This window comes from Artemia franciscana, chromosome 1 (assembly GCF_032884065.1).
Source record: "Artemia franciscana chromosome 1, ASM3288406v1, whole genome shotgun sequence".
Classification (NCBI taxonomy): Eukaryota; Metazoa; Arthropoda; class Branchiopoda; order Anostraca; family Artemiidae; genus Artemia; species Artemia franciscana.
This window is the reverse complement of record NC_088863.1, coordinates 12,098,620-12,111,809: the sequence shown is the minus strand read 5'-3', so window position 1 is coordinate 12,111,809 and position 13,190 is coordinate 12,098,620. Positions and strand designations below refer to the sequence as shown.

Here is a 13,190-nt window from a genome sequence, read left to right as displayed (position 1 = left end):
CCGTAATGTCATGCCTATGAACCGCCGATTGTCCTTGAAGTAAAAGCTGCAGTATCTCGTCCCAAGATTGATTACATGTAAATGTAATAAATAAATCTGGACGACCATAGAGACGAACATACGCAATAGCATCTTGAGCATGTTCATGCGTATGACGGGGACTGCCAGCATATGACGAAGGTAAAATTGTTAATCTTCCAACGTTTGTGGTATTACCGTCATTTATAACTGCATCTCGCAAATGAATGTATTGTTCAGAGCGGAGCTTGGTCTGATTCAGGCGGATATATAGCAAACGTTCTGATTCAATTTTACCATACATATCAACGACAAATTGGTGAAACAATTCAAGGCATTTTAAAATATAATTTTCTTCATCCTGCCGAATCATTAGTCCATAGGAATAATAATGCATTGCACTGCATTTCTTATTCATTTCTCTGTTAGTGGCTGGATTCATCAATTTAATATTAAAATGATAGCCGTCGGCTCCATCCCAAAAAATGACAGGATATTGTAGGGCATCGCAGCATCGATGAGTTTCAGCAATTCTTAACAACTGAGAGTTTCGCTTATGAAGAATAATATCTCGAGGTAAAAACTGATCACCGACCATAACGATTGCCACTTCGTCGATAGTTGGAGCATTGTATCTACGCACAAGTTGGCCAGGAGGCGTTTTGTCAGCGGAAATAACAATTTTATGCGTATCAGTAGGCATCAAATCGATGGCTGTTTTGAACAGACGCACTAAATTATTATTTTCGTGGAAAAGATGTTGCAATTGGGAAACGATTGTCCTTTCAACGTTGGGAGAAATTTTGCAACGTGCATTCAATTCAGAATTTCTATCACTGATGAAGTACAATTGTAAAAATTTATGATTCTCGCCTGAGAATGGTAGAAGGGACCCTGCCCTATGATAAATTTGCCCTTTTACTTTGAAAGTAGACATAAATTTATCTGGATTTTCGATTTGGACTCCAAACGACGTCATTTGGAAACATGAGTTGTATTTTCTGATTTTTGACAAAAAACAATTAGATTCTGACATAGTTCCAGTAAGGAAAGTCTTCAATGGCTCTGGTGGTGCAGCCCTTGTGATTCCTCGGCACGCTTTCTTTTCTTACTTTCTCTATCAGCAGCAAGCCTGATTTCTTGCTGTTCTTGTGATTCCTCGGCACGCCTTCTTTTTTCACTTTCTCTTTTAGCAGCAAGTCTGCTTTCGCGTTGCTCTGAAGGTTCCTCGGCACGCTTTCTGTTCTTTCTTTCTCTATCAGCCTCAAGCCTGTTTCCTTGCTGTTCTTTTGATTCCTCGGCACGCTTTCTGTTCTTTCTTTCTCTATCAGCCTCAAGCCTGTTTCCTTGCTGTTCTTTTGATTCCTCGGCACGCTTTCTTTTCTGACTTTCTCTATCAGCAGCAAGTTTTTTGGCATACACTCTTTGAGCATCTTCATCGGCTTTTGCCATTGTAAGTTCATCAGTCATTTTAAACTTAAACATTAATAGATTTCTACGTGAACATATGTCTTATATATCTTTAATGACGTCACCGTCAAAGCAAAAATGACGACAACTAACTTCATGATTAAATATCTTTAATGACGTCACCGTCATAGCAAAAATGACGACAACTAATTTCATGACGTCAGTCAACACAGAAACATGACGTCACCTGATGTAAACTGAAAGCTATACTTGTACTAGCTTACTTCCTAGAATTTAACTAAAATTCTTTTATCAAAATATTTAAGCATACAATATTGTTGCAATATTATCTTTTATAAAGTATCAAAAAAAAAATTTAAAAATAAACGAATATTGAAAAGACGATAAAAAAATTAAATAAAGTGATTATTATATTTTATAAAATATTATAGAATGTTATGAAAATATTAAAATGTAAATTAAAATAAGGTCGAATACAGATAATTCTTACCTAAAATATATATAAGCTCTGGGACAAAATCTTTTTCCTTCAAAATGTCCAAAGCATTTGGTATTGAGTAAAAGTCTGAAGTCTTCAGAAATGGCAGTAACTTTCCACGTCCAAATTCAGCATACAGATTTAGAAGGTCGTTGTGGTAAGGCCGACTGAAATCTCGACTGTCGCGCTGATATAGAGCATCTAAATACTAGAAATTAAGAAGATTTCATAATGTACGTTGGAATTGCTACAGAGAAAAAAGGAAATATTTACTCTGTTTTCTACTTGCTTTATTCTTCATTCTTCTTATGTATATATATAACAATAAGTTGTATGTTTGTTTTTTGTAGGCCTATGACGTCATTTTAAGTATATAAGGTTTTGTATATGACGACATAAAAATAAGTTGTATGTTTGTTTGTACGCATATGACGTCATTATAAGTATATAAGGCTTTGTATATGACGTCATTATAAAAATATAAGAGGGCGATTCAAAGAGAATTTTCAATATAAATCCTACACTGGCAGAAGAAACAGCCGAGGAAGCTGTTCAAAGAGTTAATTCAAAGAGAAATTTTAGTATAAATCCTACAATGGCATAAGAAACAGCCGAGGAAGCGGCTCAAAGAGATAATTCCAAAAGGCTTGCGGCTAAAACAGAAAGTAACAAAAGAAAGCGTGCCGAAGAATCACAAGAACAATATGAAAACAGGCTTGCAGCTCAAAGAGAAATTACCAAAACAAAGCGCACCGAAGAATCACAAGAGCAACGTGAAAACAGGCTTGCGGCTCAAAGAGAAATTACCGAAAAAAATCATGCCGAGGAATCACAAGAACAGTGTGAAAACAGGCTTGCGGCTCAAAGAGATAATGCCAAAAGAAAGCGTGCCGAGGAATCACAAGAACAACGTGGAAACAGGCTTGCGGCTCAAAGAGATAATGCTAAAAGAAAGCGTGCCGAGGAATCACAAGAGCAACGTGATAATTATCGCCTGGCATTTAGGTAATAAATGCCAGTCAGAGGCAATAGGCGGACTAACATGCCTGATACTAATTCCACACCATCGCTAAAAGAGTGGGAAAATTATTTTTCTAAGTTGCCGCCTTCGCACGATTCTAACAGTGTTGTGTTGGAATTAGATGAAAGGTTGAAGAATTTTTCAACTGATTACAGGATTTCTGAGGATATGTTACGTGGAGCAATCAAAACGTTAAAGGCGCAGTCGGCTAAGGATCATGATGGCGTATTTGCTAATCACCTTAAACTTGCTCCTTCTTCTTTTCTTATTACTCTACTGGGATTTTTCAACCTTTTACTTACTACTGGTTTAGTACCATCGTCATTCTATATTGGCATAGTTACGCCTATTCCTAAGAGCGGGAAAAAAGACTTGTCATCTTGTAGTTCCTGGAGGCCAATTACTAGGGGTTCCTAATCAAGTTAGTTTCAAGAGAGGTTTGGGATGTGACCACGCCCATGCATCTTTCAGCAAAGTTATTGAAGAAGCGAGAATCTCTGGTCAACCGCTATACGCCCTCTTGACTGATATCAAAGGGGCCTTTGATAACATTTCTCATGCATCTGCACTGCTCGCTTTAATCCATGCTGGATTGCCCCTAGCTGTCATACGAGTCCTTTGCTCTTGGTATTCTAGATTGAAGATCCGTATTTATCCGAGTTCGTCTTCATCTCAGTCCAAACTAATTGAAGTGGGTAGAGGAATTAGACAAGGAGGAATTATTTCTCCTTATATATTCAATTCATGTTTTAGCTACTGCCCTTAATTCTCTTTCCTGCTCTTTTGTTTCATTATCTCGAAATCTGTCTTACATTGCATATGCTGATGACATTATCCTTCTAAGCTGGTCCAAGTCTAGTCTTGTTTCTAATTTTAATATTTTAATTAATTGTTTAAAAGGTTTGGGCCTTTCTATCAGTTTTGAAAAATGTCAATTTTTTGTTGTAAATTGTTTAGAGGATAATGTCAGGGCGACTCTCGATTGCGGCAATGGTGTTATTTTTCAGTCGTCGCCAATAGTCACTTATCTGGGATTACCTTATGCTGCTTCGAAAAGAGATTTTAAACCAGTGGTTCAGCATGTTCAGATGAAACTATGCAAGGCATTTGGTCTTTTAATTCGTGTTCGGGGTCTTTACCGTCGGGACGTCCTTGGTTGTATGTATAGCGCTGTTGCTCTGCCTCGCGTATTGTTCCCGCCCTTCCTCTTCCGTAATTTCAGAACTTCTGATCTTTCACCCATTAAAGTTTCTTATTTTAAATTTTGTAAATTTTTACTTGGTTTCCCCCTTTCTATTAGTAACAATGAGATTGTTTTAAAGCTTAAAGTGAAGGATCCTATAGTCTGTATATAGAAAAATATAAAACATTTGAAGATAAGGTGAAAATTAACCTTTTAGGCCACAATTTATTTCCGTTTTTTAGTAACAGTTCTGGCTCTTGATGATTTATAGGCTAAACTATTTAGCAAGTGTTTTTGTATCTTTTTTTTCTTCTCTTTTTAAGTGTTTGATCAATATTTGATAGGTTTTGATTGTAAGTGTTTTCATTTGTCTTTTCTTTATATTATATTGTAGCGTACTCCTCATTTTTTGAGGGAAATAAAGAAAATAAACAAATAAATAAATAAAGAATGCTGAAACAATGGGAATGCGTTGCGCCTCAGGAAAAGTTAAACTTCCTCAACTGCCCAACCCATCAGAGCCATTGAAGACTTTGACGTTACAGACCGGGACACTGGGACACAGATGACGACCCGGACACCGGGACAGAAGGAATATAAATGACGACCGGGACACTCAAAGAGAAATTACAGACCGGGAAACCAGGACACAAATGACGACCGGGACACAGGGAATATAAATGACGACCGGGACATTCACAGAGAAATTACAGACCGGGACACCGGGACACAAATGACGACCGGGACACCGGGACACAGGGAATATAAATGACGACCGGGAAACAGGAACACAACTACAACAGGGACGCCAGGGGGAGAACAGGGGGGATATATAAATGACGACGGGGACACAGGGAATATTCGATTAGCAATCACCATCAACAAAGCTCAAGGGTAATCATTAGAAAAATGCCGTATAGATCTGGATACGGATTGTTTCTCCCATGGACAATTATATGTTGCATGTTCAAGAGTCGGTAAACCTGACAATCTATTTATATGCACAGACAATGGGACAGCGAAGAATGTTGTATATTCGCAAGTTTTACGAAGTTAAAAACTTATATAAGAGAAATCACCAATGCAAAAGCACAAAAAAAAAAAAAAAAAAAAAAAAAAAGAGACAGAAGGAGAAAAGGAAGACTGTTTTCCTAAATTAGTGATTAATATAGACCAGCACTTGAATGAGGCCTTAACCCTACTCATCCATACAATCACATAGGTCAAACAGCATAGCCAAACATAATCAACCATAAAGAATAATACATGGACAGGCAGTCATGTCGTCAATAAGTATAAGTCGTCATTTACCAAACAATAGAAAAAATAATAAAGACAATATATATATATATATATATATATATATATATATATATATATATATATATATATATATGTGTATATATATATATATATATATATATATATATATATATATATATATATATATATATATATATATATATATATATATATATATCTATATTCACAGGTGGGACACAGGGACACAACTACAATGGCGCGTAACTAATATGGCGCGTAAAGACTTACGCGCGCTTAGGGGCTTGGGGAGGGGTGGCACGAAGCGCCCCCACGAACAGCTAGTTTTTAATATTATTCTGTTGTTATTATTATTCTGTTATAGCCATTATTTTATCATATTTTATATGCATTGTTTTATGGCTCTTATTATTCCTTTATTATTATTTTTATAATTTTTTATTTTAATCTTTATTTTTATTACCTAACTCTATTTCATTCTGTTTCTTTAATTCTCCTTTTTCTTCTCTAATTTATTACACATTTCTTATCAACTTTTTTCTTATTTACTTTTTCTTCTCTACTTTATCGTACTTTTTCTTCTCTGCGTTTTTCTTATCGACTCATGCTTCTCTACTTTATTGTACTTTTTCTTCTCTGCATTTTTCTTATCTACTTTTTCTTTTCTACTGTATTCTATTCCATAAAACTTCAAGTATTCAGGACCATGAAAATAGAATCTGTTTGGTTGATATAGTTAGGTGGAAACTAACGCAACCACATATATCTTAGGAAATATCAGGAATTTAATGATAAAGAGCTACAAATTCAGTTGTTCAGTTGGTGGAAGAAGTGCCGCTAAAAAATAAAAAAAACGTGCATGAAGAATCAGCAAAATATCAGCCTAAAAACAGATGGCATCAAACAGTCTAAGAAAGGTGCAGCTTCCCATTAAAACCTTCACTGTTTTTGAAAATTAATAGGCTGTAAATTGTTTGAACTTTTCAGGCGAAAAATGCTGTCAAATTAAACTGATTAATTTGGGTTATTTGTTTTTAGTTCAACGTGGCAACACTGTCAAAAAGTAGTCCAGCTAAAAATAAATATTTTTAAAATGATTAAATAATAAATTTTAGAAAACCGCAGTTTTAAGAACGATATATGGATCCAGGGAAGACCATCTATGGGACCAGCAAAAATGTCATATTTTGATGTTCTTGATACTTTAACAAAATACCAATTTGATGTCCAAGGGCCGTCCTCAACGAATATAATTGCTGAGGACGGCCCGTGGACATAGGGCCGAAATATTCATTAAAATTAGATTTCGACAGTCTTACGAAAAGAATTCCCAATTGTTCTTCTTGTTTTTGGTGTTAGAGGGGTGTTTTTCAAACTTTATAAATCATGTCAGAGATGAAATAGCTTTCCCTTTGGCTAAAACGTTAAACTCTTCAGCTCTTGGCTTCATGCCAAATTGAATGCTGTTAAATCTATCAATATTTATACCGACATAAAATCAAAGAAGTTTTACTTACAAGAAACAGCAAATGTGTTTGGTTTGATAGTTTCGACACAATCACTTCCACAGGGAATAAATCAATATTATCAGTAAGTAACGTCACGGTTTGACTGGGGTCTAAATCCATAAGTTCTGATACCTTGAAAAGAGCCGCCTTGAATAGTCTGTGCTTTTGTATCAAGTAAAACACATCACTTCTCTGTAATCTAAAAAGAAATTGAGGTAAATCTTAAAAACTTTTTAAGTACCCACATTAAAAAATTCATATATATGTATATCTATATATATAAAAATAAGTTGTCTGTGTGTGTGTGTGTGTCGAGTGACGTCATGTTTGTGTGTCGACTGACGTCATGAAGTTAGTTGTCGTCATGTTTGTTATTGTAAAATGTTTAATTGTAAAATGACAGAAGAACCTACAATGGCAACAGCCGAGGAAGCTGCTCAAAGAGTCTATGCCAAAAAACTTGCTGCTGATAGAGAAAGTAAGAAAAGAAAGCGTACCGAGGAATCACAAGAACAGCAAGAAAACAGACTTGCGGCTGATAGAGAAAGTAAGAAAAGAAAGCGTGCCGAGGAATCACAAGAACAGCAAGAAAACAGGCTTGCGGCTAAAGAACGCAAAACCACGCAGTTAGATGAAAATCCACCTGGACAGCGAGAGTCAAAACACATCAAAACTGAAAATGATAGCGATGATGATTGGGTTTGGGATTTTGACTTGGATAAGGTCATCAATGCCTACCAGATTTAAGGTAAAAAAAACAAAGGTTCGGCGATATGTACTTCATAGTGACGCTGAAAAATAAAGAACAAAAAGAAAACTGAAAAAAGAAAAAAGGTAAAAAACTAAAAAAAAACTAAAAAGAAAAACACTCAAAGAGAAATTACAGACCGGGACACAAATGACGACCGAGACAGAGGGAATATAAATGACGACCGGGAACCTCAAAGAGAAATTACAGACTGGGGCACCCGGACACAAATCACGACCGGGACACAGGGAATATAAATGACGACCGGGACACAGGGACACAACTACAACGGGGACGCCGGGAGCACGACGACCGGGACACAGGGATTGTTCGAATAGAAATTACAGACCGGGACACCGGGACACAAATGACGATCGGGACACCGGGACACAGGGAATATAAATGACGACCGGGACACTCAAAGAGAAATTACAAACTGGGACACCGGGACACAAATGACAACCGGGACACAGGGAATATAAATGACGACCGGGACACAGGGACACATCATTAGATTAATGAGGTATAGATCTGAATACGGATTGTTTTTCCCCTGAGCAATTATATGTTGCATGTTCAAGAGTCAGTAAACCTGACAATCTATTTATATGCACAGACAATGGGACAGCGAAGAATGTTGCATATTCGCATGTTTTACGTAGTTAAAAACATATATTTATATCTATCTCTATTCACAGGTGGGACACAGGGACACAACTACAATGGCACGTAACTAATATGGCGCGTAACGACTTACGCGCGCGGGTATATAAAATTTGTGTCTGATTTTCAAAAAAAGGGTGAAAAACCCTGTAGAAGTCATAGAATTTTAATGAAAATCACACCATCAGATTCAGCGTATCAAAGAACCCTACTGTGTAGTTTCAAGCTCATCTGCAAACATGCAGAATTTTGTGATTTTTGCCCGAAGAAAGATATCGGATGCGTATTTATTTGTTTTTTGTTTTTTTTTTCAGAGATGATCGTATCGACCCAGTGAGCCTAGAGCATTACGATATGGCTCTTCTAATGGAAATGAAAATTTTTAGTGTCCTTTTTAACTGACCCAAAAAATGGGGGCCAACTATGCCCCCTCCCACGCCACTTTTTCCCAAAATCTTCTGATCAAAATTTTGAGATAGCTATTTTGTTTAGCATAGTTTAAAGGCACAATAACTAAGCCAGGGAAATGTTTTAAGCCTTCAGCCCCTGGCGAAATTTTTTTAAGTTATTAAATTTGCCCATTGTTTACGTCTAGTATCTGTTATTAGAAAGTATGCATACATTTTTTGGGTGGGGAGGGGAGGATTAATTTTTTGCTGGGAGGATTTTGCAAGGGGAGAATTTTCCATGGAGAGGGAAATTTTCAGGGGATGAAATTTTCAAGGGAAGTATTACACTGGGTGAATTTGCCAGAATTCCTATACCAAATTTCTTGTAATTTTCTTGCTTTTTCCTTACCGATTCAATTTTAGGCGTGGAGATGGATAGGTATCCTAAGATATCCTAGCCAGATATCCTGGCGTTATATAAAAAACAAACAGAACTCAAATAAAAAAATAAGTTTTTTTCAACTGAAAGTAAGGAGCAATATTAAAACGAACAGAAATTATTGCGTACATGGGGAGTCACTCCCTTCTCAACAGCTCGCTGTGGAGTGTCATTGCCTTTTCACATCCTCCTTGACTGATATAGAGAAGTGCGTTATAGATATAAATATAGTGCGTTATTGATACAGAGAACTTACTTCAAGTAGAGTGTCATTGCCTTTTCATATCCTCCTTGATTGATATAGAGCAGTGCAAGAGCCGTTAACAAAGTTATGTCCTCATCATTACTTCCACTGGAAATATACTTCAAAGTTTCATTTATCACCAGCTCAACACGATAAATATTCTTGGGCCATTTTGAAATCAATTCCAAAAAGAGCTGAAAATTTGAAATTATAGTAGGAAATATAGATAGGGTGAATAGAAAGAGAGAAAATGGGCAAAGATAGAGGGAAAGTTAAAAATTAGAAAATTGAAGAAATAGTAAACAAAAATACAAGAACAATGAACATTTAACATTGTATCTCATTGAAAAATGAGAATTTTTAAGACTGTGAGACAGAAGACCAATCAAGAGCGTTTCAGGATTCTTGATCCGGAGGGAGGAGGGATTTTTTGCAGGGGGAAAGGGCAGAATGACTTTAAAAGCGCACAAATAATTTTTTTATGGAGGAGGGGGGGTTAACCCCGTAACCCCCGCCTGGATACAGTCTTGAAATCAATTTAAAGGAAGTGGAAATACAGCCTATCTGATGACACTTTTAAACAAGAAAATGAGAAAAAATCTACCTGAACCCTAGTAAAGAGCAAATCGCGGTCTATAGTACGTGAAATTTAATAGCGGGCTTCTAATGAAATTATTTGGCGACAAATATTTCCCAAGTAAAATTATTCAAAATCAGGTAATATTCATTGAGACTCAACAAAGCATCAATTTGTAGTTACAAGAAGAATGTTTTTAGCTAGTTTCGAAAAAGAGTTAGAAAAATCATGTTTTTTTTTCGGCAGTCCTGGCGACTCTGTTTAATGTTCACCTTTGCCCCAGGGGTGATCGCATCAGACCAGCGATTGTAAGACATTGGGAGATTGCTCATTTGAGTATAAACGAAATGCCACCAGCCCATCCCCTGGAATCAGAACGACCCAAAATACCCCAGGTCTTGTTATCATTACATTTCTCAAAGTCGTAATCTTGTGTTCAATTTGAGCAGTACATTTCACAATCCTTTTTTACAATTTAAATCGTGGACAAAATTGGATTCTTGAAAAAAACTTTTAAAAACTTTTATGATTGATATTTTTACATGAGTGGCACGAATTTTTAGTCTGTCTAGTCCTTATCCTTTTTTTTCTGTTTAATCTTTATTTTGTTTTTTTTTAGTCTGTTTAGTCCTAACTCTGTTCTATTTAGTTCTTATTCTATTCAGTTTAGTCCTAATTCTTTTTTTTAGTCAGTTTAGTCCTTATTCAGTTTTTTTTTAGTCTGTTTAGTCCTTATTCTGTTCTGTTTAATTCTTATTCTGTTGTTTTAGCCTGTTTTATCCTTATTCAGTTCTTTTTAGTCTGTTTAGTACTTGTTCTGTCCCGTTTAGTTTTTGTTCTATTTGGTTTAGTCCTTATTCTTTTTTTAGTATGTTTAGTACTTATTCTTTTTCTTTTAGTCTGTTTAGTCCTTATTCTGTTTTTTTAGTCTGTTTAGTCCTTAATCTGTTCTGTTTAGTTCTTGTTCTGTTGTTTTAGCCTGTTTTGTCCTTATTCAGTTCTTTTTAGTCTGTTTAGTACTTATTCTGTCCCGTTTAGTCTTTATTCTATTTTTTTCTCTTTAGTCTTATTCTGTCCTGTTTAGTTCTTATTCTATTTGGTTTAGTCCTTCTTCTTTATTTTAGTATGTTTAGTCCTTATTTTGTTCTGTTTAATCCCAGTTCTGTTTTTTCTTAGTCCTTATTCTGTTTAGGAAAAGAAACGTTTCTTATTCTGTTTTTCTTTTAGTTTTTTCTAACTTATTTTTTTTTCAAGTTATTAATTTAAAAAACACTTTCCAAAAATTATCTGAAGAAACTGAAAAGCTGTTATCTTTCTCTTATCTTTCTTTTTGCTATACTGAAAAAAAAATAACTTATGGATTGTCAGTTAAATTGACATATACTGACATTACTTCGTTTAAGTTTTGATGATTATATCATTTATGAAAGTAATTAACTGAATCTCTATTTTAGAAAGGTGAAAACATGTCAAACGTATTTGGTCTTCAGTAAAGTGCAGATTGTGTTCTGGTCTAGAGAAGGCTTATGTTAACTTGGAATATGGTATATTGTAGCCTGATATCAGGTTACCAGATTACCATGAGTAACCTGATATCAGGTTACCAGGTATGAGGTTACCATGAGTAGGCCTGGTAACCTTTTCAGGTTGCCAGGCCTACTCATGTTAGTTTTTGCTCATTTTGAGTTTGACTTGGCTATCTATTGTAATTTCTGTTCATTTTGAGTTTCATTTATTTATTGATGGTGACTTGTGGTAGTTTCCCGCTTGTTAACCTTATTTTTGATCATTCTTGGCTTATTGAAGCTCTTTACTTTTCTTTGAAGAACTTGTCTCGTGGAGAAAGTTTTATTTTAATTAATTTATTTTCGTTTTTTATTAACTTAGTCTTTTTCACGGAGAAAAATATTGTATATCTTTTCAATTTTCTTCAATAAGAATCCATAGTATGTGTTGCTATTTGTATATTGGAAAAACTTTTTCAGCAATTTTTAATCCTTGCACAATTATGCCCTTTGCACAATTGTGGGGGGGGTCAACATGCTTAACATCATTAAAGAAATAGTTGCTGGACCGTTCTACTATGCATTGTACAATATTTATATATTATATACCCCCAGGACATAACTTACAAACACTTGCCCGGAGGGCTTTGGAGGTTGTCATCCCTAAAGGCATTATTTCAGGACCTTTCAACTACGTTGAACAAAATGGCTATCTAGAAATTTGGATTCGATGGGATTGGGAAAATGATGGGGTTAGTTGACAATTTGCATTCTAACTAAAACAAAATTTATTTCAAAAAAGAAAAAGTTCGATAAGATTAGTAATAAGGATAACAGATTATATTTACCTATTAATTTTACTTGTAAGCAGATTGAAGATATTGATTTACCAGAAATTTTAAATCAGCGGCATGTGAAACAGGCCCTTCCTAGTAATTTAAATTATAATGATAGTCCAGTTTTAACTTATAAATTTTCAAAAAACTATTGGGCAAATTATTTTTAATTATAATTTAATACTAAAAAAACTAGATAGTGATATAAATTGGAAACCGGTTTGTAATTGTAAGCAACTTGGCCCATTTGTATATCCTACTTACAAACATGTTATAACAGGGGACTTGTCAATAATAAAGCATGATGATCTTCAAATTATAATGAATAAAGGGGCTAATTTCCGTCTTTCTCATCATCTGAAACCATCGAGTGTTCTTGATGCCTTGGAAAATGATTTTGATTTATTTATTGATAAGTGGTGTAAGAAAGAGAATAAAAATAGAGAGAGTTTTCAAAGTTGGAAGAATTTAATTATTAGTAGAGTAAGAAATAAAATATATTCTAACTTAAAAAATAGTAACACTAAATCATTATTTTATAATGCGAAGATTAAACAAGCAATTGCTAATCTAAAGAATGAATTTGTAATTGTGCCAGTGGATAAAGCTAATAATAATTTTGCCATAATTTGTCAGAAGCTGTATTGTGATATCTTAAAAAGGGAGTTATGCACAACTAATGTTTATGAAAAGGTAAATATAGAGGATGAGAATTTAATTGAAAAGACTGAAGAAATACTTTTTAAAAATTTTAATATTAAAATAAATGACAATGATAAAAAGTTCCCTTTCCTATATTGGACTGTAAAATGTCATAAGAATCCCCCTAAACCACGGTTTATTGCTGGAGCAGCTAAATGTCCAACCCG

General features: G+C 34.9%; 1 protein-coding gene across 6 annotated transcripts in view; it reads right to left on the bottom strand.

The window, feature by feature from the left end:
* Positions 1–13,190, bottom strand: part of LOC136025710 (vacuolar protein sorting-associated protein 41 homolog) — a 149,736-nt gene that overhangs the window by 74,752 nt on the left and 61,794 nt on the right. For all 6 annotated transcript variants that reach the window (XM_065701694.1, XM_065701713.1, XM_065701720.1 and 3 more), the window contains 3 exons: positions 9,416–9,597; positions 6,930–7,119; positions 1,940–2,135 (listed from right to left, as the gene is read on the bottom strand). In XM_065701694.1, the coding sequence (XP_065557766.1) occupies positions 1,940–2,135; positions 6,930–7,119; positions 9,416–9,597 (568 nt within the window). The remainder of the gene's footprint in view (positions 1–1,939; positions 2,136–6,929; positions 7,120–9,415; positions 9,598–13,190) is intronic.